This window comes from Salminus brasiliensis, chromosome 15 (assembly GCF_030463535.1).
Source record: "Salminus brasiliensis chromosome 15, fSalBra1.hap2, whole genome shotgun sequence".
In the NCBI taxonomy this organism is placed as follows: domain Eukaryota; kingdom Metazoa; phylum Chordata; class Actinopteri; order Characiformes; family Bryconidae; genus Salminus; species Salminus brasiliensis.
The window spans coordinates 34,851,201-34,877,113 of NC_132892.1; the positions used below are offsets into that span (position 1 = coordinate 34,851,201).

A 25,913-nucleotide genomic window follows, 5' to 3' on the forward strand; every position below is an offset into this window, starting at 1 on the left:
TAGTGTCAGATTTTTGGGCTATTACTTTGGGTAGTGTCAGATTTTTGGGTTAATACTTTGGGTAGTGTCAGATTTTTGGGTTATTACTTTGGGTAGTGTCAGATTTTTGGGTTAATACTTTGGGTAGTGTCAGATTTTTGGGTTAATACTTTGGGTAGTGTCAGATTTTTGGGTTATTACTTTGGGTAGTGTCAGATTTTTGGGTTAATACTTTGGGTAGTGTCAGATTTTTGGGCTATTACTTTGGGTAGTGTCAGATTTTTGGGGTATTACTTTGGGTAGTGTCAGATTTGTGGGCTATTACTTTGGGTAGTGTCAGTTTTTTGGGTTAATACTTTGGGTAGTGTCAGATTTGTGGGCTATTACTTTGAGTAGTGTCAGATTTGTGGGCTATTACTTTGGGTAGTGTCAGATTTTTGGGGTATTACTTTGGGTAGTGTCAGATTTGTGGGCTATTACTTTGGGTAGTGTCAGATTTTTGGGGTATTACTTTGGGTAGTGTCAGATTTGTGGGCTATTACTTTGGGTAGTGTCAGTTTTTTGGGTTAATACTTTGGGTAGTGTCAGATTTGTGGGCTATTACTTTGGGTAGTGTCAGATTTGTGGGCTATTACTTTGGGTAGTGTCAGTTTTTTGGGTTAATACTTTGGGTAGTGTCAGATTTGTGGGCTATTACTTTGGGTAGTGTCAGTTTTTTGGGTTAATACTTTGGGTAGTGTCAGTTTTTTGGGCTATTACTTTGGGTAGTGTCAGATTTGTGGGCTATTACTTTGGGTAGTGTCAGATTTTTGGGATATTACTTTGGGTAGTGTCAGATTTTTGAGTTATTACTTTGGGTAGTGTCAGATTTTTGGGTTATTACTTTGGGTAGTACCAGATTTTTAGTAGTGTCAGATTTAGTAGTGTCAGATTTTTGGGTTAATACTTTGGGTAGTGTCAGTTTTTTGGGCTATAACTTTGGGTAGTGTCAGATTTTGGGCTATTACTTTGGGTAGTGCCAGATTTTTGGGTTATTACTTTGGGTAGTGTCAGATTTTTGGGTTAATACTTTGGGTAGTGTCAGATTTTTGGGTTAATACTTTGGGTAGTGTCAGTTTTTTGGGCTATAACTTTGGGTAGTGTCAGATTTTGGGCTATTACTTTGGGTAGTGTCAGTTTTTTGGGCTATAACTTTGGGTAGTGCCAGATTTTTGGGCTATTACTTTGGGTAGTGTCAGATTTTTGGGATATTACTTTGGGTAGTGCCAGTTTTTCTTGTAGTCTTGGTAGTGCTGGTCTTCAGTGTGCTCAATCTTTGTAGTGCCAGTTTTTATTTTTCTTAGTCTTGGTAGTATCAGTTTATGCTTCTTTTCATTAGTGGAAGGAGGTTTCAATATGGAAGCAGGTTGCGGTCAACAGTTCTTTTGTGTGTATTTTTGGAGTTTATCTGTTTATTATTATTTGCCATTTTAGCAAAGATAAACTATTGTCCATTTTAAGTGGTTTCTAAAGTGAGGTTATTTTTCGGTTTAGAGAAAGTGGGGGAAAAAAACTAACACACTCTTCCTCATGAATTTCAGAAGATCAGATCACCACTGCAGGGTGTATCCTGATGCTGGGTGTCAGTTTCAGTAAATCATAATACGGATTGATGTCCTGGCATCTTATTAACCACATTTTTTTGTGGTCTGGTCCACCTGGCTGTTCTCCAAAAAGTGACATTTCTAGAGGACATGAGAACATTTAAAAGACAGCTTGAGTTCATCACTTTAACGACACAGCCGACCGAGGCAAGCTCTGGACAGAGTAGCGACAGACTCTGCAAACCTCTGCTCAGCGAAGGTGAGTTTTATAGGACTTGATAATATGATACGTGATAATATTTATATTTAACATTGTTAATAATAGCAGCTGACAGTCTTATTCAATAATTAGGCCTGTGTATTTAATAACATTTTAAATATGTAACTGCATTTATAGATTTGTCGTGAATTTTCTGGCATGAAAAAAACTTAAAATGTTTGCTAAATGTTTACTTTCATTTCTTATTTTCTACATTTCTACATAATCAAGGCTCTACAATGATGGTGAGGTCATACTCATTCATAATAAGCGACTGTTAATTAGTCTGACAGTTTCTGTTATTAAATACATAACATTACCCACTTCCTCCTGTCTCAGCTCCTTCTGTTTCTAGTGCTCCCCCTAGTGGTGGAGTCAGCTCCTACTTCCAGTGACTTTCTGCCTCTGGACTGTGAAGACATTTATAACAATGTCTCAGTGAACACTGGTGTCTACACCATCTACCCAGGAGGACCCAATAAACCAGTGCAGGTTTACTGTGACATGGGATGTGATGAAGACCGTGGGAGGTGGACTGTGAGTGGAAAAGCTTAAGACTGAATAAACCTGATAAACAATGATGTAATCTCTCATAATAGTGTTTCTTAATCCCACCTCCAGGGATTTCTACACACTATCACACTATCACCTGTCTCTCTTAGGTGTTTCAGAGGAGAATGGATGGCAGTGTGAATTTCTACAGGTCTTGGGAGGAGTACAAGAATGGCTTTGGGAATGCAAGCACTGAATACTGGCTGGGTGAATGAGTGGCATTTTGTAAATAAAAGATTAGGTTTGGGTGAATAAGTTAGGGGAAATTTTGAATGAGCTATGTGTGTAACTATGCTTTTTCTGAGGCTTCCAGCAGAGATAAAAGAAAATAGGCCCATATCTAACATTACTTTCATATGTCTTCATATAGAAATTTAGCAAATGGTCATCTTACTCCTTTGTTTGTATTCCTTTGATTTTATCTTTGTCGAGACTTCGTTTAGACTGGATTAGTTTAGACTGGAATCGATCAGACTGGATTAGTTTAGACTGGATTAGTTTAGACTGGAATCGATCAGACTGGATTAGTTTAGACTGGATTAGTTTAGACTGGAATCAATCAGACTGCATTGGTTAAGACTGGATTAGTTTAGACTGGATTAGTTTAGACTGGAATCGATCAGACTGCATTGGTTAAGACTGGATTAGTTTAGACTGGGTCGGACTGGCCTGGAATGGACTGGATATGGTCTGACTAGACTAGACTGTCTGTGATCAAGACTAAGCTGTGCCCGTGTATGATCTTCTGTCTGCACATGAATAAACTCCAATGCTAAAGATCCAGTCTCCTGACTCCTGAATCTGCTGTAACCCAGATTTCTAACAGAGGGAATAAAACTTTGAGTTTTATTAGCATGCTAACATGAGACTATAATCATCTTAATCAGGAATAAAGTAATAGATTTAAAGCATTACACAATATAAATACACATAAGAGATACCAGGAAACTGACCGTGTTAAATGTCCTTCTATGAACGACAGGTCTGCAGAACATCTTCCTGATCACCTCTAGGGGGAAGTATGAGCTGAGGGTTTACATGGAGGATTTTGAGAAAGGGAGTGTGTACGCCCATTATAACTCATTCTACATCGACTCTGAGACCTACAGGTACAAGCTGCGCATCTCTGGCTTCATCAATGGAGGGGCAGGTGAGTGATTTTTTTGAACATGGTCTGCAGTAGATTTGGCTGTTCTTTAAACATCTTCTATAGAATGACGTGACTTTATAAAATGCAGAGACTGAAAGCATAAGATCTTTTCCAGGGGAGTCTTTATTCTATCACAATGAAAGGGAGTTTGCGACTTATGACCGAGACACCAACGGCTGTGCAGTGAGCAATTCTGGAGGCTACTGGTTCAACAACTGCCTCGTATCCAACACCAATGGCCTGTACAAGTGGGCACCTTCAGCTCCACAAAATGCAGCAGTTGTTTGGTGCAACTGGAAAGGCTGCAACTACTCTCTGAAGACCATAGTGATGAAGATCAGACGAGCAGCTTAAGAGCAGGTCTGCAGCTCAAGATTTATAATGATAAATATTCTATAGATTAGAATTTCCTGCAATCTGTTTAATCAGTAACCTTTTAGGTCATTGCCGAGATGTTTATAAAAACATGCACAGAATTAATCTATGCATCTTCAGACAACTGATATTTTGTAATCCTGTTTGTGGTGATTTATAATGTTATACATTTTTGGGGATTATTTTTCCTTTTCCTATCAAAAGCATTAAAAAATGATGATTAACTTTGTTGAACTGACTAATTCATTCACTATGATTTATAAGTGTGATCAGAACAGATTTTGGTAATAATAATTTAAAATAGTCTCAGTTATGAAGCACAGACTGGGGATTAGTCGGAACACACCTGCAGATTGCAAACACATACAATATACACAATCATGTTACATTAGACACATTTAAGACAAACAGGACATTTGGGCAAAAACTGGGGAAAAGAAAGGAAACTAAGGGAAGAATTGTTGGTACCCCTCGGTTAATGAAAGAAAACCCGACACCCTTGGGTAACTGTTCCTCACCGCAGACGCCCTCTGCTGGTAGGTGGCGGCAGACACTGACCCCTTACAGGTACACACATGGACAAAATTGTTGGTACCCTGCGGTTAATGAAAGAAAAACCCACAGTGGTCACAGAAATAACTTGAATCTGACAAAAGTAATAATAAATAAAAATTCTATGAAAATTAACCAATGAAAGTCAAACATTGCTTTTCAACCATGCTTCAACAGAATTAAAAAAAAAATTAAACTCATGAAACAGGTCTGGACAGAAATGATGGTTCCCATAACTTGATTATATATTTTGTTGCACAACCTTTTGAGGCAATCACTGCAATCAAACGATTCCTGTAACTGTCAATGAGACTTCTGCACCTCTCAGCAGGTATTTTGGTCCACTCCTCATAAGCAAATTGCTCCAGTTGTCTCAGGTTTGAAGGAAGCCTTTTCCAGACAGCATGTTTCAGCTCCTTCCAAAGATGCTCAATAGGATTTAGGTCAGGGCTCATAGAAGGCCACTTCAGAAAAGTCCTCTTAGCCATTCTTGGGTGTTTTTAGCTGTGTGTTTTGGGTCATTGTCCTGTTGCAAGACCCATGACCTGCGACTGAGATAAGCTTTCTGACACTGGGCAGCACTTTTCTCTCTAGAATCCCTTAATAGTCTTGAGATTTCATTGTACCCTGCACAGATTCAAGACACCCTGTGCCAGATGCAGCAAAGCAGCCCCAGAACATAACAGAGCCTCCTGCATGTTTCACAGTAGGGACAGTGTTCTTTTCTTGATATGCTTCAATTTTCTGTCTGTGAACATAGAGCTGATGTGCCTTGGTAAAAAGTTTCATTTTTGGCTTTATTATGATTTGTTTTCAACAACGGTGTCCTTTTTGGCCATCTCCCATGAAGTCCACTTTGGCTCAAACAACGATGGATGGTGTGATCTGACACTGATGTTCCTTGAGCTTGAAGTTCACCTTTAATCTCTTTAGAAGTTTTTCTGGGCTCTTTTGTTACCATTCGTATTTTCTGTCTCTTTGATTCATCATCAATTTTCCACCTGCAGCCACGTCCAGGGAGGTTGGCTACAGTCCCATGGATCTTAAATTTCTGAATAATATGTGCAACTGTAGTCACAGGAACATCAAACTGCTTGGAGATGGTCTTATAACCTTTAGCTTTAACATGCTTGTCTATAATTTACTTTCTAATCTCCTGAGACAACTCTTTCCTTCACTTCCTCTGGTCCACGTTGAGTGTGGTTCACACCATGTCACCAAACAACACAGTGACTACCTGTAGCCCTATATATAGACCCACTGACTGATTACAAGATTGTAGACACTGTGATGCTAATTAGTGAACACACCTTGATTTAACATGTCCCTTTGGTCACAATATTTTCAGGGGTACAATCATTTTTGTCCAGGCCTGTTTAATGACTTTACTCTTAAACAATAATTCTGTTGAAGCATGGTTCAAAATCAGTGTCGGATTTTCATTTGTTTATTTTCATAGACTTTTTATTTATTATTACTTTTGTCTGATTCAAATTATTTCTGTGACCACTGTGGGTTTTTCATCCATTGACCGCAGGGTACCAACAATTTTGTCCATGTGTGTACCTGTAAGGGGTCAGTGTCTGCCGCCACCTACCAGCAGAGGGCGTCTGCGGTGAGGCACAGTTACCCAAGGGAACTTCAATCCCCAGAGATCCTAGGGGTAATCAGTGCCAACCAGACACACCTGGTGGTCACAGCATTTAAGGCTTTCACAAATGGCACTTCTCTGTCACACCTTTGTAGAGGGGTGACTGGTACGGTACTCAGAAGTGAAAGAAAGGAGTTTAACAGGAGAACCAAGAAAAGTTGCAAAACAAGATAGGAGGCTTGCAAAATAAGGAAGCTGAAGAGAGCACAGCTAAAGGGTCTGAGTGAAGCATTGATGTTTGTTTTAAGAGCTACTTCAGTTAGCATTTGTTTTTCATCAGTTGTTTTAGTGCTAACTGTCCTAAGTCTGAGCTACGCCATCTTGGCGTCTCCTTTGTTTGGTTTTCCCGCCTTTTTTATTGCTGGGCAATATGATCTTGAATCTATATCACAATTAATTGTGATTCATTTGACCTTCATTACATTAATATTAATGAATACTACTAAAAATGAATGGCTCAGTGAGTTCTCCATGTTGCTTCCATGTCACAGACTGGGCAGGGCATTACTGGGGTTAATGTGACTACACACAGGGTATTATGTTTTTAAGTGGGTAGACCATTAACACACAAGGTGAGAAAAGTACTAGCATAATAAAAAAAAGTATAAGATTTTAACCAGGATGGACAACATTACATCAATTAGAGACTCTGAATATCTTCTGTTTAAGTTTTGGTTAATTGTCCAGCCATAGCAGAAGTCTGGAAAAACTGGGGACCTTTGGAATGGGTGAGGCATAAGCCTGAGAAGACTGTGGACATTTAGAATGGATGAGGCATGAGCCTAAACAAATGAGACCTAGGGAATGGATGATGCAAGCTGGGGACATGTAGGTGTACGCTTGAAAAAATGGGGGACTTTTGGAATGGATAAGGTCTACATTTGGCCATATTAGAGATTTGGAATGGATGAGGCATAAGCCTGAGAAGACTGTGGACATTTAGAATGGATGAGACATGAGCCTAAACTAATGAGACCTAGGGAATGGATGATGCAAGCTGGGGACATGTAGGTGTACGTTCGGAAAAATGGGGGACTTTTGGAATGGATAAGGTCTACATTTGGCCATATTAGAGATTTGGAATGGATGAGGCATAAGCCTAGAAACATGGGATACATTTGCTAAGGATGAGACATTAGCTTGGACAAACTGGAGACATTAAGAATAGATGAGACTTAAGCTTGGACAAACTGGGGACATTTTGAATTGATGAGACTTAAGCTTGGACAAACTGGAGACATTGGAAATGGATGAGACTTAAGCTTGGACAAACTAGAGACATTGGAAATGGATGAGACTTAAGCTTGGAAAAACTAGAGACATTTGAAATGGATGAGACTTAAGCTTGGACAAACTAGAGACATTTGAAATAGATGAGACTTAAGCTTGGACAAACTGGGGACATTTGAAATGGATGAGACTTAAGCTTGGACAAACTGGGGACATTTAGAATGGATGAGACCTAAGCTTGGACCAACTGGGGACATTTAGAATGGATGAGACCTAAGCTTGGACCAACTGGAGACATTTAAAATTGATGAGACCTAAGCTTGGACCAACTGGAGACATTTGAAATTGATGAGACTTAAGCTTGGACAAACTGGGGACAGTTGTCCACACTCCTGCACTGCATATTCTTCCAGCTATATTATTTATCTTTTAGTTATGTGATGCGAATGAGATGCACAAACATCAAGCAAACTAATTGATATCATGATCAACAAAATTCAATTATTATTGATGTTATTAACAATGTAGATTAGATGTTAATCCTTGTTAAGACACACACACTTTCTTAAAAGTTGTATTAATTGTATTAATTTGTGTTTTCTTTGTTGTATTGTATGTAATTCAATTTGCAAGTAAGTTGCACAATGTTCCTTCGCATAAATTCATTAGGTTCATTACTCTAGTCTGGAGGATTCTGTAGGTCTGTGGTAACTTTGAGATGTTTCTTAAGGTGGGACCATTGGTGGGCCAATGACCACAATCATATACAAACTCTGACAGACCTCTCCACTTTAACTACTCAAACTATAATCTTGGTAAAATATCTTACCTTAATTTAAAGTGGTACTCAGTACAGTCCAAGCATGGTCCGTGGGACTCCTCTAAATCTTTGGAGATCTTGTCTATGCCCTCAGATCTTCTGATAACAGGATCATACCAAAGAATAAGAACAGCTTTGCTACCCAGTGCTTTAGAAAGACTTCCATAAGCATAGGAGTCTTTCTACAAGCTCCATGAATGTACTGAAGGAATATAAAGTTTGCTTCGGTAGCTTTGGAAAATAAGGTAGACATTTAAACTCTGTAGTGCATTGGCCAACCAGGAAGTTGGAATTTCACAATTGTGACCTGGATTAACTATTACGAGTATAAATATCTAACATCTGACAAAGCTGAACAAATGACCTCTGACTAAATACCACTTCCATTGAATCTACCTAAACACAGCATGTAGATTCGCATCTTATTACATTCCGAATTTTTTTAAGAGTTTCGTTGAGTCGTTACTACCATGACATTCAATGTGAGGGAAAAACCCTTTAGACCAGGTTTACAAAAAAAAAACACAAGACTGATGAAATCTGTTGGATGGAGTTAGATAACAGGAGGGAGGAAGGACTTTGGTTACTGATTTATAAAATCACTGCAAATATGTCCCATAAACAGGTGTCCAAATCTGAAAAACAAGGAACTTTGCCAAGACAAACTAATATGCTGCTAATGTTGCTTGGAGTCATGTGACAATGCAGTTGAGCACCTTTGTCAGAAATTACAGCATCAAGGATATGTGGCACAGTATTAAACACTGACTAGGTCAACCTTTTCTTAGGACCTCTAAATTAAGTTGCTGAGGGTCCTTGACCAACACTAACATACAGCCATTCTGAACTCCTTGTTTTGTTTATTAGATTATTGGTGGACTGAAATCGAACAGATGATGAAAGTGTTCTGGAACTCCTCATGTCTTAAATTCTCATCTCAGACATGCAGACCAGTATAGCTCAACAAACATTGCTTTTGCCTTTGTTTTGGCACAATCGCCACAGTAAAACACCTGTGTTGTGTTAAACAGTGCAAAAACATTCAAATTCAAGTTTATTCATGTAGCATTTTGAGATGACCAACATCCACAAATCAGCTTTACAGACATCTGTGTCTAAGCCACAAGTGGGCTCCCCCGGATCAGGAGAAAGAAGCCTTGAGAGCAACCAAGACTCAAAAGAGGAACCCATCCTTCTCTGGATGACCCCGGATAGCAAAATAAATGGAATATGGAAATAACTAATGGATGCACATAATAAAAAAACAAAAAACAAATTAAGAAATAAAAGTAAACCTAACTGAACCGAACTGCTATCTATCTATCTATCTATCTATCTATCACTTTTACCCTCTATCTATCTATCTATCTATCTATCTATCTATCTATCTATCTATCTGTCTGTCTGTCTGTCTATATAATATTTCTTAGAAGTACTTAAACTTAACTACTGTCAAGCTGGTGATTCAGTGACAACGCCACTTATCAAGACTTGACTTCGCAATGAAGCAAAAATAACGATCACTCCTCATTATGATACTTGTTACATTGTGGTAGCCTCTGCTTTTCTAATGAAGTATTTGGGCCAGTTCACCAGCTCTCTGATCTGTCATTCTCATCCCTGCTTCTGTAAATGGGAAGTGGTTTGGACTGAGAAACACAATGATGTTCTAGCCAATCATGATCAGAGGTGAGTTTGTTCTCACACACAGGATGTAATACAATATGAACACAATAGAAGGGTTAACTATTTCATAATACCTAATATTAAAATGCTTGACACATAACCTGCCATCTAAGGCACTTTTACAAGTTTGGGCAAAGTTTGGCGATGTTTTCATTAATGTCATTAAAGTTCTGAAATAAAATTAGGTTTTCCTAAATGAGTTGAATTAGATGTGTTAAATGGGGTAGACAGTTGTGATCTAGAGGACTTGCCAGCAGAGTTTGACAGCTTTAATACAGATGACAAAGACTATGAAGCTCTTATCTTTAGAAACTGACAAATCTAAACAAACTACTCTTTACTTCTAAGTAGTTGAAACAGGAAGGACAGTCCCCAGGAAATGAAAATTAACACCTCTTTAAATCAGGCTCAACACATCTTTTTCATTCAGAACATTTTTAAAAGTTTTACCCCAGTTGTCCCTTTTTGTCTGTGACAGACGGTATGAGGAAAACCCTTTAGACTCCCTTTAGCCTAAATCTCAAATTGAAATATGATGACCTTCTCCAGAAAGGGAACAAAACACTGATAAAAGACATTAGATGGATTTATAGAAGCTGGATTATAAGCTCTGGTTTATGAGAACACTAGCATGCAAAAGTCTATGCACCCCCATCATTTGTTTTACTGCAGATAGTTAAGCATGTAGAAGATGACCTAATCTCCAAACATCATGACGTTAAAGATTCAATATTTTAATGTTTCGAGTTAATTTTGGAGAAATTATAAGAAAAAAGGAAAGGAGCACCATGCAAATGTTTAGGCACCCCAATATTAGCTCTCAGATAACTTTTACCAAGCTATTAAGACCTTAATTAGCTTGTTAAGGCTATGGCTTGTTCTCATGTCATCATTGGAGAAAGCCAGCTGATGCAATGTTTTTATAAAAGCAAAATCTTTTTTTAAATTTTGTTTAAAAAATCAGCAGCAATGGGCTTCGTTAAGGAGCTAATGAACAAGATGGTCCAAGAATCTCACAGAACTAGAATCTCTTGCAGGAAGAATGGAAGAATTAGTGAAAGTCCCCAAACAAGAACTGAAAGAACTGAACTAATAAAATGGAATACAATGGAAATTAAAAGTAATGGTTTTTTTGTTGTTTTTTTTTTTTGTATTTTGGGAATCAAGTAAACTTTTAATCATTTAACTATTCAAAGAAATGTAAAAATGGGTCCACAAACTTTTGGGTATCTTAAACCTATGGTCTTTAAATCTGTATCTCTTTGAGATTTTGCAATGTTCTGATGCACTGATGCACAATTGAGATCTGTACATTTTGTTGCATTTCCTTGGGAAATTCCTTGACAGTTTCTTCCTTTAGTGTGAGACAGATCTTTTTTTCAGACTTTATTGGCTATTTTCCAAAACAACAAAAAAAGATCATATGGGAACCTATAAAAGGAGGTGTGGGAACATCACTTCACTGCATTTTGACATAGTTGCATGAGCATTGAGAGGTCCTCTTTACCTGCCCTGGTGAGTGTCTTTCCATTTTCTCTAACCAAATGTTACACAGTGAGAAAACCAACTGTAAACATCTCAATCAGAATTAATTTAAGACATAAATAAAATGTAAAAAATGTAAATTAAATTGCTAATTTTATATATTTAATGTATTTCTTTTTTTACAGATAAAAATACTGCATTAACATGGTAAGACCATAAACTTTATTTTAGCATAAAGATTCATCATTATAAAATATATGCATATTCATATTTTTCTGCATTGATTGTTTAAAGTTTTATTAGTTATTTTAAAACTCACTTTTACCTAAACATTAGTTAGTTTGTCTGATTGACACATTTATGTCTCCTGTTTCAGCTGGTGCTGTTCTTAGTTCTTCCCCTGGTGGTGCAGTCTGCACCTGCCTCCAACGCCTCCACCCTGCCTCTGGACTGTGAAGATGTTTATAACAATGTCTCCGTGAACACTGGTGTCTACACCATCTACCCAGGAGGACCCGATAAACCAGTGCAGGTTTACTGTGACATGGGTTGTGATGAAGACCGAGGGAGGTGGACTGTGAGTGGAAAAGCTTAAGACTGAATAAACCTGATAAACAATGATGTAATGTCTCATAATAGTGTTTTGGTGACTTTTTACTCTCCACCTGTCTCTCTTAGGTGTTTCTGAGGAGAATGGATGGCAGTGTGAATTTCTACAGACCTTGGGAGGAGTACAAGAATGGCTTTGGGAATGCAAGCACTGAATACTGGCTGGGTGAATGAGTGGCATTTTGTAAATACTTTTGTAATCTGCTGTCACTTTTACCTTGAGTAGAAGTTGCACCACTGATGTTGAAGGTGATAAATAAAGATTTGATGGATTAGATTGATTAGATTCCTCAATCTATTTTGGAATTTGGTAATTTGAGTCTATCATTAACTTAAGAGATACCAGGAAACTGACCATGTTAAATGTCCTTCTATGTCTGACAGGTCTGCAGAACATCTTCCTGATCACCGCTAGGGGGAAGTATGAGCTGAGGGTTTACATGGAGGATTTTGAGAAAGGGAGTGTGTACGCCCATTATAACTCATTCTACATCGACTCTGAGACCTACAGGTACAAGCTGCACATCTCTGGCTTCATCAATGGAGGGGCAGGTGAGTGATTTTTTTGAACATGGTCTGCAGTAGATTTGTTTGTTCTTTAAACATCTATTGTAGAATGACGTGACTTTATAAAATGCAGAGACTGAAAGCATGACATCTTTTTCAGGGGAGTCTTTATTCTATCACAATGAAAGGGAGTTTGCGACTTATGATCGAGACACCAACGGCTGTGCAGTGAGCAATTCTGGAGGCTACTGGTTCAACAACTGCCTCGTATCCAACACCAATGGCCTGTACAAGTGGGCACCTTCAGCTCCACAAAATGCAGCAGTTGTTTGGTGCAACTGGAAAGGCTGCAACTACTCTCTGAAGACCATAGTGATGAAGATCAGACGAGCAGCTTAAGAGCAGGCCTGATGAGTAGCTTTCAGCTGAAGATTAGAAAAATTTTTAGAAACATCTAATCTGGGAGAAAGCTATAACATATCTATACTCGCAGTGATCAAGTGATCAATATTAATATAATACCTTATATAAGGCACTGTGTCTTCTATGTTGTTCAAATTTCTTTGGTGACTGTTTACACTGTAGGATTTGTTGTCATTTCTCTGGGACTTTCTCTTCTTTCTCATGAAAATGGCTGAATAAAAATGTTAAACTAATTTTGTTGGTCGACTTATTTATCTACATTATCTACAGGTCATGTAGAGGCATGAGCAAACAAGACACTTCAGACTTCTAACAAAGAGAATGCATAAAAACTAGAGAAAGAAACACACGACAAAATTGTTGGTACCCCTCGGTTAATGAAAGAAAGACCCACAATGGTCACAGAAATAAATTGAATCTGACAAAAGTAATAATAACTAAAAATGCTATGAAAATTAACCAATGAAAGTCAGACAATGCTTTTCAACCATGCTTCAACATAATTATTTAAAAAATGAAACTCATGAAACAGGCCTGGACAGAAATGATGGTACCCATAACTTAATATTTTGTTGCACAACCTTTTGAGGCAATAACTGCAATCAAATGATTCCTGTAACTGTCAATGAGACTTCTGCACCTCTCAGCAGGGATTTTGGCCCACTCCTCATGAGCAAACTGCTCCAGTTGTCTCAGGCTTGAAGGGTGACTTTTCCAGACGGCATGTTTCAGCTCCTTCCAAAGATGCTCAATAGGATTTAGGTCAGGGCTCATAGAAGGCCACTTCAGAATAGTCCAATGTTTTCCTCTTAGCCATTCTTGGGTGTTTATAGCTGTGTGTTTTGGGTCATTATCCTGTTGCAAGACCCATGACCTGTGACTGAGACAAAGCTTTCTGACACTGGGCAGCACATTTCTTTCTAGAATCCCTTGATAGTCTTGAAATTTCATTGTACTCTGCACAGATTCAAGACACCCTGTGCCAGATGCAGCAAAGCAGCCCCAGAACATAACAGAGCCTCCTTCACAGTAGGGACAGTGTTCTTTTCCTGATATGCTTCATTTTTCCATCTGTGAACATAGAGCTGATGTGCCTTGGCAAAAAGTTCCATTTTCATCTCATCTGTCCATAGGACATTCTCCCAAAAGCTTTGGTGCTTGTCAACATGTAGTTTGACCCAAATGCTAATAATCCAATTTTCTTTATTTAAAGACCTGAAACTGAAGTATAGTAAAAAAAAAAAAGAATACTAAATTCTAAAAAGTACTATATTACAACTAACTAGTATAGTGAAAGTATGGGTACTGTATTGTAATCTAATCCAGTGACAAAACAGAGACTAAAATATCATTCCATTTAATTTTAATTTATTTTTATTTTTTACTTTTTCATTTGATGACTGGAAGCTTTTTGTACTCCAAATTGGATATTCTCCTGATAGTAACTTTAGAAATGCTTAATATGTTAATCGCCTCCTAAGGCTGTTTTTCTAAGCTTAAAGGCATTTGCTAAAATGAATTAATGTACTGTAACCCTCTGGAGTATCAAAGGCATCATTATGTCCAATGCAATGTTTTTTGATGTTTATATGAATATATTGTTGCGACAATACAGCACAGATATACAGTTGAAACATTTACTGAATCTATAGAGCCAACTCTTCCCATTGCATCTCATGCCAGATCTTATATAACTCACATTTGGAGTTACAAGGCCCCCTATTTATAATTGGTGGATTTGTGTGTCCATTTATGGGTTTGTGTGAAACTGACCAGTGGACACTCAGAAACCCATCTTCAGCCTCTCATCATCTATGTACTATTTTGCTTATATAATCCACTGCTTTTGTGAAGCTAAGACTAGCAAACCCATTTCAAGCAATGTTTTCATAGGAAATATTAAGAATATCTGATAATTGGTTAAATGAGGGAGACTTCTAATCTCTGCAGTTCTGTAAGTTACCAAGAACTGAGTTTGTCAGCTGTGATCTAGAAGACTGAGACTATGAAGATCTTATCTTTAGAAACCTAGAAACCTAAACAAACTATGGACAGTCCCCAGGAAACAAAATAGCATTTTTCTATCTTCAGATTTTTTTTTATGTTGTGCTTCAGTTGTTACTTATTGCCTGTGACATACGGTATGAGGAAAAATCTTGTAGACAAGGCCATTAGCCATTGGACTGAAATGAAAATATGATGACAGCCTCCAGGAAGAAAACATGAGAATGATAAATGTTAGATGTACTTATAGATGCTGGTTTCATAGGTCAGGTTTATGAGAGCACTCCAAATACAATGGCATGAAACATTTATGCAGCCCTGGTCATTTTCTTTTATCATTATTAGTTAAGTAAGTAAAAGATTATCTTCAAAAGTTAAAAAGTGAAAGATGAAACATTGTTTTTTAACATTCAAGATGAATGATGTATTGTTGTTGTTCACATAGTTTTCAAATGAAAAAGAAGCATCAGGCAATGACTTAGATATCCCAAGAGATTTCAGCTCTCTGGTAACATTTATCAAGGTTTCAGACATTAATTAGCTTGTTAGGGTTTGTGCAAAACCAGTGTTAGGTAAGTCCAGGTCATGCACAATTTAAAGCTCATACCCTGTCCCAAGAATCAGCAACCATGGGTTCCTCAAAGCAGCTGTCTAGTGCCATGTAAATGAACTAATTGATGCCAACAAAGCTGCAGATAGAAAAGCTGGAGGCTATAAAACACAGCAAAGAGATTTTGCGTGGTTTTCTTACTTCATAATATTATTAAGACATGAACAGTGGGGGTCAAGTTAAGGTCTGAAAGACCAAGAGACATTTCTGAGAGACCTTCTCACAGAATTGCTAGAAACAAACAAGATCTTCATGAAAACCTTGCAGTGGTGGCACACTGTCCTATTGTTTAGAGTCACATGCTGAAGTATGATCTTCATGAAAGATTCATTAGAAGAAAACCCTTATTGGTATGCTCAACACTAAATTCAGCATCAGACATTTTCAAAGGAACATCTAAACAAGCCTGGTGCATTTTGGAAACAAGTCCTGTGGGCTGAAGTCAAAATAGAACATTTTGGTTGTAAATAAAGGTGTAAAAGTATGTTTGGAAAATAAAGGCAGCAAAATTTCATGAAAGCAGCACTTCTTCAACTGTTTAGCACAAGGGTGGATCAATCATGCTTTGGATTTGTGTTGCAACCAGGAGCACAGCAGATTTTTTACTGGCAGAGGGAAGAATGAAGCAAGAACTACAAGAATTGGTTTTGCATTGTCCCTCCCAGTCCCCTGACCTAAACATCATTGAACATCTGTGGATAGACTTCAGAAGAGCAGAGCAGCAAGATGACCCAAAAACCTCACAGAACTAGAATCTTCTTCAGAGAAAATCTGTGAAAATCCTCCAAACATGAACTGACAAATGTGATTTTCCTATATTGTTCATTTAAAACTGTAAACCAAAAAAGTTAAAAATAATGAAAATACCAAAGAAGAAAATATTTAATCTTTTTGTATTTTGGAAATCAAGTCATTTTTTACTATGCACAAAAAAGTTGTCCAGGGGTGCCTAAACCTTTGCATGCCACTTTACACACATGGACAAAATTGTTGGTACCCCTCGGTTAATAAAAGAAAAACCCACAATGGTCACAGAAATAACTTGAATCTGACAAAAGTAATAATAAATAAAAATTCTATGAAAATTAACAAATAAAAATCTGACATTGATTTTAAACCATGCAGAATGATTTAAAAAAGTAAAGTCATTAAACAGACCTGGACAAAAATGATTGTACCCCTGAAAATAATGTGACCAAAAAGACATGTTAAATCAAGGTGTGTCCACTAATTAGCATCACCGGTGTCTACAATCTTGTAATCAGTCAGTGGGCCTATATATAGGGCTACAGGTAGTCACTGTGCTTTTTGGTGACATGGTGTTTACCACACTCAACATGGACCAGGGGAAGCAAGGAAAGAGTCTCAGGAGATTAGAAAGAAAATTATAGACAAGCATGTTAAAGGTAAAGGTTATAAGACCATCTCCAAGCAGTTTAATGTTCCTGTGACTACAGTTGCACATATTATTCAGAAATGTAAGATCCATGGGACTGTAGCCAACCTCTCTGGACATGGCCACAGGAGGAAAATTGGTGACAAATCAAAGAGACGGAAAATACAAATGGTAACAAAAGAGCCCAGAAAAACTTCTAAAGAGATTAAAGGTGAACTTCAAGCTCAAGGAACATCGCACCATCCGTTGTTGTTGGAGCCAAAGTGGACTTCATGGGAGACGACCAAGGAGGACACTATTGTTGAAAACAAACCATAAAAAAGCCAGACTGGAATTTGCCAAACTACATGTTGACAAGCCCCAAAGCTTCTGGGAGAATGTCTTATGGACAGATGAGACAAAAATTAAACTTTTTGCCAAGGCACATCAGCTCTATGTTCACAGATGGAAAAATGGACACTGTCCCTACTGTGAAACATAGAGGAGGCTCTGTTATATTCTGGGGCTGCTTTGCTGCATCTGGCACAGGTCTTGAATCTTTGCAGGGTACAATGAAATCTCAAGACTATCAAGAGATTCTAGAGAGAAATGTGCTGCCCAGTGTCAGAAAGCTTTGTCTCAGTCGCAGGTCATGGGTCTTGCAACAGGATAATGACCCAAAACACAGCTATAAACACCCAAGAATGACTAAGAGGAAAACATTGGACCTTTCTGAAGTGGCCTTCTATGAGCCCTGACCTAAATCCTATTGAGCATCTTTGGAAGGAGCAGAAACATGCCATCTGGAAAAGTCACCCTTCAAGCCTGAGACAACTGGAGCAGTTTGCTCATGAGGAGTGGGCCAAAATACCTGCTGAGAGGTGCAGAAGTCTCATTGACAGTTACAGGAATCATTTGATTGCAGTTATTGCCTCAAAAGGTTGTGCAACAAAATATTAAGTTAAGGGAACCATCATTTCTGTCCAGGCCTGTTTCACTTTTTAAAATAATTCTGTTGAAGCATGGTTCAAAATCAATGTCGGATTTTCATTTGTTCATTTTCATAGAATTTCTATTTATTATTACTTTTGTCATATTTAAGTTATTTCTGTGACCAAAGTGGGTTTTTCTTTTATTAACTGAGGGATACCAACAATTTTGTCCACGTTTGTATGTCTCTTAAACCCATGGAATTTAAACCTCCCTGAGATTTTGCAGTGTTCCGATGCACTGATGAGATCTGTACATTTTTTTCACATTTCCTTGTCCTCTTTGTCAGATTCTTCCTTTAGCGTGAGACGCATCTTTTTTTCATACTGGCTGTATTCCAAAGCCCCAGGAAAAAAATAATTTGAGGACGTATAAAAGACGGTATGAGAACATCACTTCACTGCATTTTGACGTAGAGTATTGAGAGGTTCGCCGTACTTGCCCTGGTGAGCATCTTTCCATTTGCTATGACACAAAACTACACAGCAACACAACTATCAGTCTCAACTAGGATTAACTTAAGAGAAGATTTTTGCAAATTAAAATATTGCTAATTTTATATATTTAATGTATTTCTTTTTACAGATAAAAAAGACTGCATAAACATGGTAAGAGCATAAACTTTATTTTAGCAAAAAAAATTGAACTTTATAATATATACAGTATATTATAATACATATATTATATGATTTTACAAAGTGTCACTAGTTCTTGTAAAACTTTAAAGTTATTGTTACTAAAACATTAGTTATATCATTTTAACTCACTGAGTTATGTCTTTATTTTATTTCTCCTCTCTCAGCTCCTTCTGTTTCTAGTGCTCCCCCTGGTGGTGGAGTCAGCTCCTGCCTCCATTGACTTTCTGCCTCTGGACTGTGAAGATGTTTATAACAATGGCTCAGTGAACACTGGTGTCTACACCATCTACCCAGGAGGACCCAATAAACCAGTGCAGGTTTACTGTGACATGGGATGTGATGAAGACCGTGGGAGGTGGACTGTGAGTGGAAAAGCTTAAGATAAAATAAATCTGATAAATAATGATGTAATGTTTCATAATAGTGTTTAGGTTCATTCGTAATTGTCCTTCTAGGGTTTTATAAACACTTTTACTCTCCACCTGTCTCTTAGGTGTTTCTGAGGAGAATGGATGGCAGTGTAAATTTCTACAAGCCTTGGGAGGAGTACAAAAATGGCTTTGGGAATGCGAGCACTGAATACTGGCTGGGTGAATGAGTGGCATTTTGTAAATACTTTTGTAATCTGCTGTCACTTTTACCTTGAGTAGAAGTTGCACCACTGATGTTGAAGGTGATAAATAAAGATTTGATGGATTAGATTGATTAGATTCCTCAATCTATTTTGGAATTTGGTAATTTGAGTCTATCATTAACTTAAGAGATACCAGGAAACTGACCATGTTAAATGTCCTTCTATGTCTGACAGGTCTGCAGAACATCTTCCTGATCACCGCTAGGGGGAAGTATGAGCTGAGGGTTTACATGGAGGATTTTGAGAAAGGGAGTGTGTACGCCCATTATAACTCATTCTACATCGACTCTGAGACCTACAGGTACAAGCTGCACATCTCTGGCTTCATCAATGGAGGGGCAGGTGAGTGATTTTTTTGAACATGGTCTGCAGTAGATTTGGCTGTTCTTTAAACATCTTCTATAGAATGACGTGACTTTATAAAATGCAGAGACTAAAAGCATAAGATCTTTTCCAGGGGAGTCTTTATTCTATCACAATGAAAGGGAGTTCGCGACTTATGACCGAGACACCAACGGCTGTGCAGTGAGCAATTCTGGAGGCTACTGGTTCAACAACTGCCTCGTATCCAACACCAATGGCCTGTACAAGTGGGCACCTTCAGCTCCACAAAATGCAGCAGTTGTTTGGTGCAACTGGAAAGGCTGCAACTACTCTCTGAAGACCATAGTGATGAAGATCAGACGAGCAGCTTAAGAGCAGGCCTGATGAGTAGCTTTCAGCTGAAGATTAGAAGAAATTCAGGTGATTACTGTAGAAATATCTAATTTCGGAGAAAGCTATAACATATCTATACTCGCAGTGATCAAGGGTTACATATCATATAAAACCTTATATAATGCTCTCTTCTACATTGTTCAAATTTCTTTGGTGACTGTTTACACTGTAGGTTTTGTTGTAATTTCTCTTGAACTTTCTCTTCTTTCTCATGAAAATGGCTGAATAAAAATATTATAAGTCATTTTGTTGGTCGACTTATTTATCTACAGAGACGTAGGTTACAAATCTAATTTAAGGTCATGTAGAGGCATGAGCAAACAAGACTTCTAACAAAGAGAACACATAAAAATATAGAGACAATATAGGTACATACAGTGAGTCCAAGAAGTATTTGATCCCTTGCTGATTTTCTTTGTTTGCCCACTAATAAAGACACTATCCTTCTGCACTTTTAATGGTAGATATATTCTAACATGGAGAGACAGAATATCAAGACAAAAATCCAGAATATAATTTTAAAGAATATATTTTAATTAATTTGTATTTCAATGAGGAAAATAAGTATTTGATCCCTCTTGCCAAACACACTCAATACTTAGTGGCAAAGCCTTTGTTTGCAAGCACAGCGGTGAGACGTTTGTTGTAGTTAACCACAAGTTTAGCACACACACCAGGGGGAATTTTGGCCCACTCTTCTTTGCAGATCCTCTCTAAATCATGAAGGTTGGTGGGCTGTCGCTTGGCAACTCTGACCTTCAGCTCCCTCCATAGATTTTCGATCGGATTGAGGTCTGGCGACTGGCTGGGCCACTCCATGACCTTAATGTGATTTTTCTTGAGCCAATCCTTTGTTGCCTTTGCTGTATGTTTAGGGTCGTTATCATGTTGGAAGACCCAACCACGGCCCATTTTCAGATCCCTGGCAGAGGGGAGGAGGTTGTCCCTCAGGATTGTGCGGTACATGGCTCCATCCATCTTCCCAGTGATGCGGTGAAGTAGCCCTGTACCCTTGGCAGAGAAACACCCCCAAAACATTATGCTTCCACCTCCATGCTTGACGGTGGGCACAGTGTTCTTGGGGTCATAGGCAGCATTTTTCTTCCTCCACACATGGCGGGTGGAGTTGAGGCCAAAAAGTTCAATTTTGGTCTCGTCTGACCACAAAACCTTCTCCCAATAACTTGGTTCATCTTTCAAATGATCATTGGCATACTTGAGGCGCGCCTCCACATGTGCTCTCTTCAGCAGGGGTACCTTTCGGGCACTGCAGGATGTGAATCCATTGTTGCGCAAAGTGTTGCCAATTGTTTCCTTGCAAACTGTGGTCCCAGCTGCCTTCAGGTCATTTGCTAACTCCTGCCGAGTGGTTGCAGGACGATTTCTGACTGTTCTCAGCATCATTGCCACCCCACGAGGCGAAATCTTCTTTGGAGCACCGGGCCGAGGTCTGTTGATTGTCATGTTATACTCTTTAAACTTTCTGATAATTGCACCAATAGTTGTTACTTTCACATCCAACACCTTACTAATCTTTTTGTAGCCCATTCCAGCTTTGTGAAGGTCAACAATTCTGACTCTGAGGTCCTGTGACAGCTCTTTGGTTTTACCCATGTTGGAGACTTGAAATCTGTGTGATCTGTCTGATTCTGTGGACAGGTGTTTTTCACACAAGTGATTAGTGAGAACAGGTGGCTTCAGGTCAGGTAACAAGTTGATTGGGAGTGTCTAACTGGTCTGTAAAAGCCAGAACTGCTAATGAATACTAAGGGATCAAATACTTATTTCACTCCATGAAATACAAATCAATTAATATATATTCCTTAGATTTATTTTCTGGATTTTCTTTTTAATATTCTGTCTCTCCATGTAAGAATACATCTACCATTAAAAGTATAGAATGATCATGTCTTTATTAGTGGGCCAACGAAGAAAATCAGCAAGGGATCAAATACTTCTTGGACTCACTGTATTTCCATGATTAGAAAAATTCTCAAAAGTTAGACTGCAGCCTGGTTTTCTCTTAAACTAAATACAAAAGCATAAACCATTTCTTCTGGACCCCAAAAATTAAACTCACATTTGCTCCATCCTAAACTGTGGTGGCTGATATTTTACTGTTGTCTTCTTCAGCTTTGACCCAAATGCTAATAAACCCTCTTCTTTATTTAAAGATCTGAAGCTTAAGTATAGTAAAAAATATATATATAGGTGCCATCTTAAATCTCAATTTAAGGAGTTTAAACTAGTATAGTGAACTAGTTAACTGAATATAATTCAGTTAAATTTAATTTGATGTCATGTTTGCCAAATCCTTAGTTATGTTCAGTGGGGGATTATTCTACATTGGAATAGATCAAAACAAACACAGACCTCACTGTTAACCCTGATGACAAAAACTGGTGGATCTGGATGTTTAAAGATGGTAGTGGAGTTAAACGCTACTTCTTCCACCTGGAAGTTCTATGCAAGCCTTTTGGCTGTTCCTTTATAGAAATTAATCATAGAAGCAGTGATACTACTATAACCCCAAATGGACCTATAGTGGAAAAGCCTAAACATCGCTTAAACTCTTTAACAGGAATGGCCAGTTAAGACTTTTTCATCCTAATACATTAATTATAAAGTAAACCAGTGAAGACCTCCCACACATGCCTGAGTTTCTAGTTCAGGAGGATAAATAAAAATGTCTTGAATATATTCTAAAACAACCCAAGTGGATCATGTAAAACATCAATAATTAATTCTAGGAAGACCAATGGGGTGGTATATAGATCAAAAGACATGCCTTGGTATTCATACTGCCTGTAATTGAAGATAAAAGCTGTCTTCCAATCACATACTACATGTTTCAGATAAGGTTGCAGACACTTCTCAGGTCTAATTGTATAATAATAACCTCATAAAGCTGTTCTAATAAGATGAGATAAGATAATCCTTTATTAGTCCCACAGTGGGGAAATATCAGTGACAATGGTTGAGAGTATGACTTGGAGATTTGATAGGGTGATTTTAGCAAACGTTTTAAGGAGAATTTCTACCATAACCTTAAAATTTGGTGGAATGAACTGCTATATCAAGGTAATACAAAACGTTATTATGACAGAATGGGGACCAGGATATGAACTCCTGTTAAGACCAAGAGATGAAGGGATCATGTTGTTATAACTGGGAAAATCCTAAGATAACAGCTTATTTGCAGAAGGCAAATACAAAAAGGCTAAGAAGCTTGGGTTGTGTTTTTCATAGGTTCAGTTACTGTGATAATGAATACCTCGACACAGCATCTTTTTAATTCAGAACATTTAGGTTTTCCTCAGTTGTTCCTTTTTTTCTGTGACAGACGGTATGAGGAAAACCTTTAGCCTAGGTTTCAAATCAAAATATGGGGATGGTCTACAGAAAGATAACAGAAGATTGATGAAATTCATCAGATAGACTTAGATAGATAGATAGATAGATAGATAGATAGATAGACAGATAGATACTGGTTAATAAGGTCTGGTTTATGAGAGCATCTGAAATACATTGGCATGTAAAAGTTTATGCACCCCTCATAATTTTTTTTACTGTAGTTCAGTGTCTAAAGTATAAACCAAACTCACAAACATCATTAAAGAAGTTAAAGATGAAACATTTTAATATCAATTTTATTGCTTTATGTTCATTTTAGACATTGAAAATTCCCAAAACAAAACTGAAAGAATATTATTTCCTGCAAAAGTGTTTATCAGCTGTGATTTTCCTTTTTAAACTGCAATAGATGGAAATAAAATGTAATGTTCATCTTTGTATATTTTGAAATCAAGTAATAACTATTTAACTATTCACAGAAATTTCAAGGAAGGGTGCCCAAACTTTTGCATGCCACTTATGCATCTTAAACCCATGGTCTTTAAAAACTGTATCTCTCAGAGATTTTGCAATGTTCTGATGAAATCATTTTTACATTTCCTTGGAAAATGTCTTGCCAGTTTCTTCCTGTAGCATGAGACACATCTTTTGTTAGTTCTTTTGGATTTTACTGGTTGTGTTTCAAAGCCCCAGGGAAAAGATCATATGAGAACGTATAAAAGGAGCGTTGGGAACATCACTTAACTGCATTTGGACGTAGTTGCAAGAGGACTGAGAGGTTCTCTTTACCTGCCCTGGTGAGTGTCTTTCTATTTGCTCTAACAAGATATTCCACAGCAAGAGAACCAACTGTAAACATCTCCGTTAGGATTATTTAAGACATGATAAGTCATTTTTTGTGTTTTTGTATTTCTTCCTTACAGATAAAAGGACTGCATTAACATGGGTAAGAACATTATTTTTTGCTGAAAGATTTAGCAATAATAGCCTACAGTATGTTGGTAACCAGTATATAACAAATTACGCACCGCATTCAAAGACAGAGACATGCTGGATATGACCTAATTCTTACATAAGTAAATGTATTATTTACCAAGAGGGGAACACATCATCCTGTGTTCCAGGTTGAAAGCTAAGCATTCAGAACTGCACAAAAAACAAATATCAAATCCAGTAGACAAGATGATTCATGGTGTTTCTCTGAACAACGTCAGTTCCCAAAATGAAAACTGCTGGCCGGTAAGACTGGTGACATTTTCGCAACTGTTTGAGTGTTTACCAATGTTTTCTGATTGCCAAATAGACATCCAGGAGGACAAAGTACAATGTTATGCTTTTACCTGTTAACACTGAAAACTCCCATTAATTCTATAATAACTATAATACAATAAAACAGTTTAACAGTATAGAAATCTTTTTTATATTGAAAGATAGATAGAAGGTTTTATTTTGAAACAAAGTAAAGTGCACATATTTATTAGATGAAAACTATTTTGCATTTATTATACTTTAATTGTACAAAATCATTATAAAATCTATTTTAGTGCACTTCAGTGCACAACTGTACTAAAATTTAACAATTTTAAGTATACTTTGGTAGACTTAAAACATACTATATGTATTCATATGTTTCACATTTACTTAAATTAATTTTAAAACACATTTAGTAAGTATTATTAAATCACTGCATCACTATTATGATGACTATAACAATGAGTGTTTTAGAAATGTACTAAAATTATATATATTTACAGAATACAAATATACCTTTCATTCCTGTCCTACCAAAATAACACTTCTAGGGATACTTTGTGGTGCATAACAAATGGATTTGCTTATAATGTATTACACTTTTAGTATGTTACATCTATACTTTTATCATTTTATTGGGCATTTCACGTGTTTTATGTGAATTACTGTAGAAATTATTTTAATACACTTTGCAAAAGTGTACAAAATATTTTAAAGCAAGTGTTTACTAAGAATATTAAATCAAATGATAACTATAAAATATAATAAATAAAATATAAATAAACAAATACATATAAATCATAATAAATATAAATAAACAAATAAAATCAAACTAAAACTATATTTATGTGTGATCAAAGTTCACTCATAAGCATTTATGTTGACATATATTAAGTATAAGTATTAAGTATATACATTTGCCAGTACCTTTACAACATACCCACTATCCACTGTTTGGTAAGTGTGCTGACTATGTTTCAAACACTTATGGTGATAAATCCACCTTTGATGAGTCCTCACATTCAGGAATTTCCAGAATGAGTTAAAGGTCAAACAAAGATATACAAAAGGTCATTAAGAGAGTTTAAAGGGGTGGTTGTGAGCAAAGAAATGAACATTGGATAGCTCGCACCAAATGGTGAGTTGTATTTTACCTCTTTAGTACAGTAAGTAACCATGATCTGACCAGATTCATAGGAAAATGTTTTTAGCAGACTGCTACACTGTCTAAATATTTAGTTTTTTCTAAATATGATTTTAAGTGTTTTATTTAAGTCTAATTTTTATTTGCTTTTATTTTATGGTCCATTTTAGGTTCAGAAGTTGAACGATTGAGCTACAGAGAAAATATTATAAAGTCCAAAATGACAGTAAGTTCTCTTTTCAACTCAATCCCTGAACAGTGATTTGAGTTTCCATTTCGCTGAGTTTGATTATTTTGGTATAACTCGAAAATTATATGTTTTCCCTATTTAGAAT

At 37.2% G+C, this 25,913-nt stretch overlaps 3 protein-coding genes across 3 annotated transcripts; all 3 read left to right on the forward strand.

Moving 5' to 3' along the window:
* Window positions 1-1,712: 1,712 nt before the first annotated feature.
* LOC140535597 (microfibril-associated glycoprotein 4-like) lies at window positions 1,713-3,877 on the forward strand. The gene is made up of 5 exons (XM_072656992.1): window positions 1,713-1,821; window positions 2,144-2,358; window positions 2,484-2,580; window positions 3,356-3,523; window positions 3,639-3,877. The coding sequence occupies exons 1-5, from the start codon at window positions 1,713-1,715 to the stop codon at window positions 3,875-3,877; spliced, it is 828 nt and encodes a 275-aa protein (XP_072513093.1).
* A 7,442-nt stretch (window positions 3,878-11,319) lies between these two features.
* LOC140535598 (microfibril-associated glycoprotein 4-like) lies at window positions 11,320-12,919 on the forward strand. The gene is made up of 5 exons (XM_072656993.1): window positions 11,320-11,352; window positions 11,699-11,899; window positions 12,001-12,097; window positions 12,316-12,483; window positions 12,599-12,919. Exons 1-5 carry the CDS (start codon window positions 11,320-11,322, stop codon window positions 12,835-12,837), a joined length of 738 nt encoding a protein of 245 aa, XP_072513094.1. The 3' UTR covers window positions 12,838-12,919.
* Window positions 12,920-16,989: 4,070 nt separating this feature from the next.
* On the forward strand, window positions 16,990-19,808 carry LOC140535599 (microfibril-associated glycoprotein 4-like). The gene is made up of 5 exons (XM_072656994.1): window positions 16,990-17,010; window positions 18,589-18,840; window positions 18,972-19,068; window positions 19,287-19,454; window positions 19,570-19,808. The coding sequence occupies exons 1-5, from the start codon at window positions 16,990-16,992 to the stop codon at window positions 19,806-19,808; spliced, it is 777 nt and encodes a 258-aa protein (XP_072513095.1).
* The last annotated feature ends 6,105 nt before the right edge of the window (window positions 19,809-25,913 follow it).

Excerpts from the sequence above, each read along its gene's own strand:
- LOC140535597 (XM_072656992.1), top strand. The coding sequence starts at position 1,713 with ATGAGAACATTTAAAAGACAGCTTGAGTTCATCACTTTAACGACACAG. Across the intron at positions 2,581-3,355 it reads AAGCACTGAATACTGGCTGG|GTCTGCAGAACATCTTCCTG; the intron begins GTGAATGAGTGG and ends TATGAACGACAG. Across the intron at positions 3,524-3,638 it reads CTTCATCAATGGAGGGGCAG|GGGAGTCTTTATTCTATCAC; the intron begins GTGAGTGATTTT and ends GATCTTTTCCAG.
- LOC140535598 (XM_072656993.1), top strand. The coding sequence starts at position 11,320 with ATGAGCATTGAGAGGTCCTCTTTACCTGCCCTG. Across the intron at positions 11,900-12,000 it reads AAGACCGAGGGAGGTGGACT|GTGTTTCTGAGGAGAATGGA; the intron begins GTGAGTGGAAAA and ends TGTCTCTCTTAG. Across the intron at positions 12,484-12,598 it reads CTTCATCAATGGAGGGGCAG|GGGAGTCTTTATTCTATCAC; the intron begins GTGAGTGATTTT and ends CATCTTTTTCAG.
- LOC140535599 (XM_072656994.1), top strand. The coding sequence starts at position 16,990 with ATGGCCACAGGAGGAAAATTG. Across the intron at positions 18,841-18,971 it reads AAGACCGTGGGAGGTGGACT|GTGTTTCTGAGGAGAATGGA; the intron begins GTGAGTGGAAAA and ends CCTGTCTCTTAG. Across the intron at positions 19,069-19,286 it reads GAGCACTGAATACTGGCTGG|GTCTGCAGAACATCTTCCTG; the intron begins GTGAATGAGTGG and ends TATGTCTGACAG.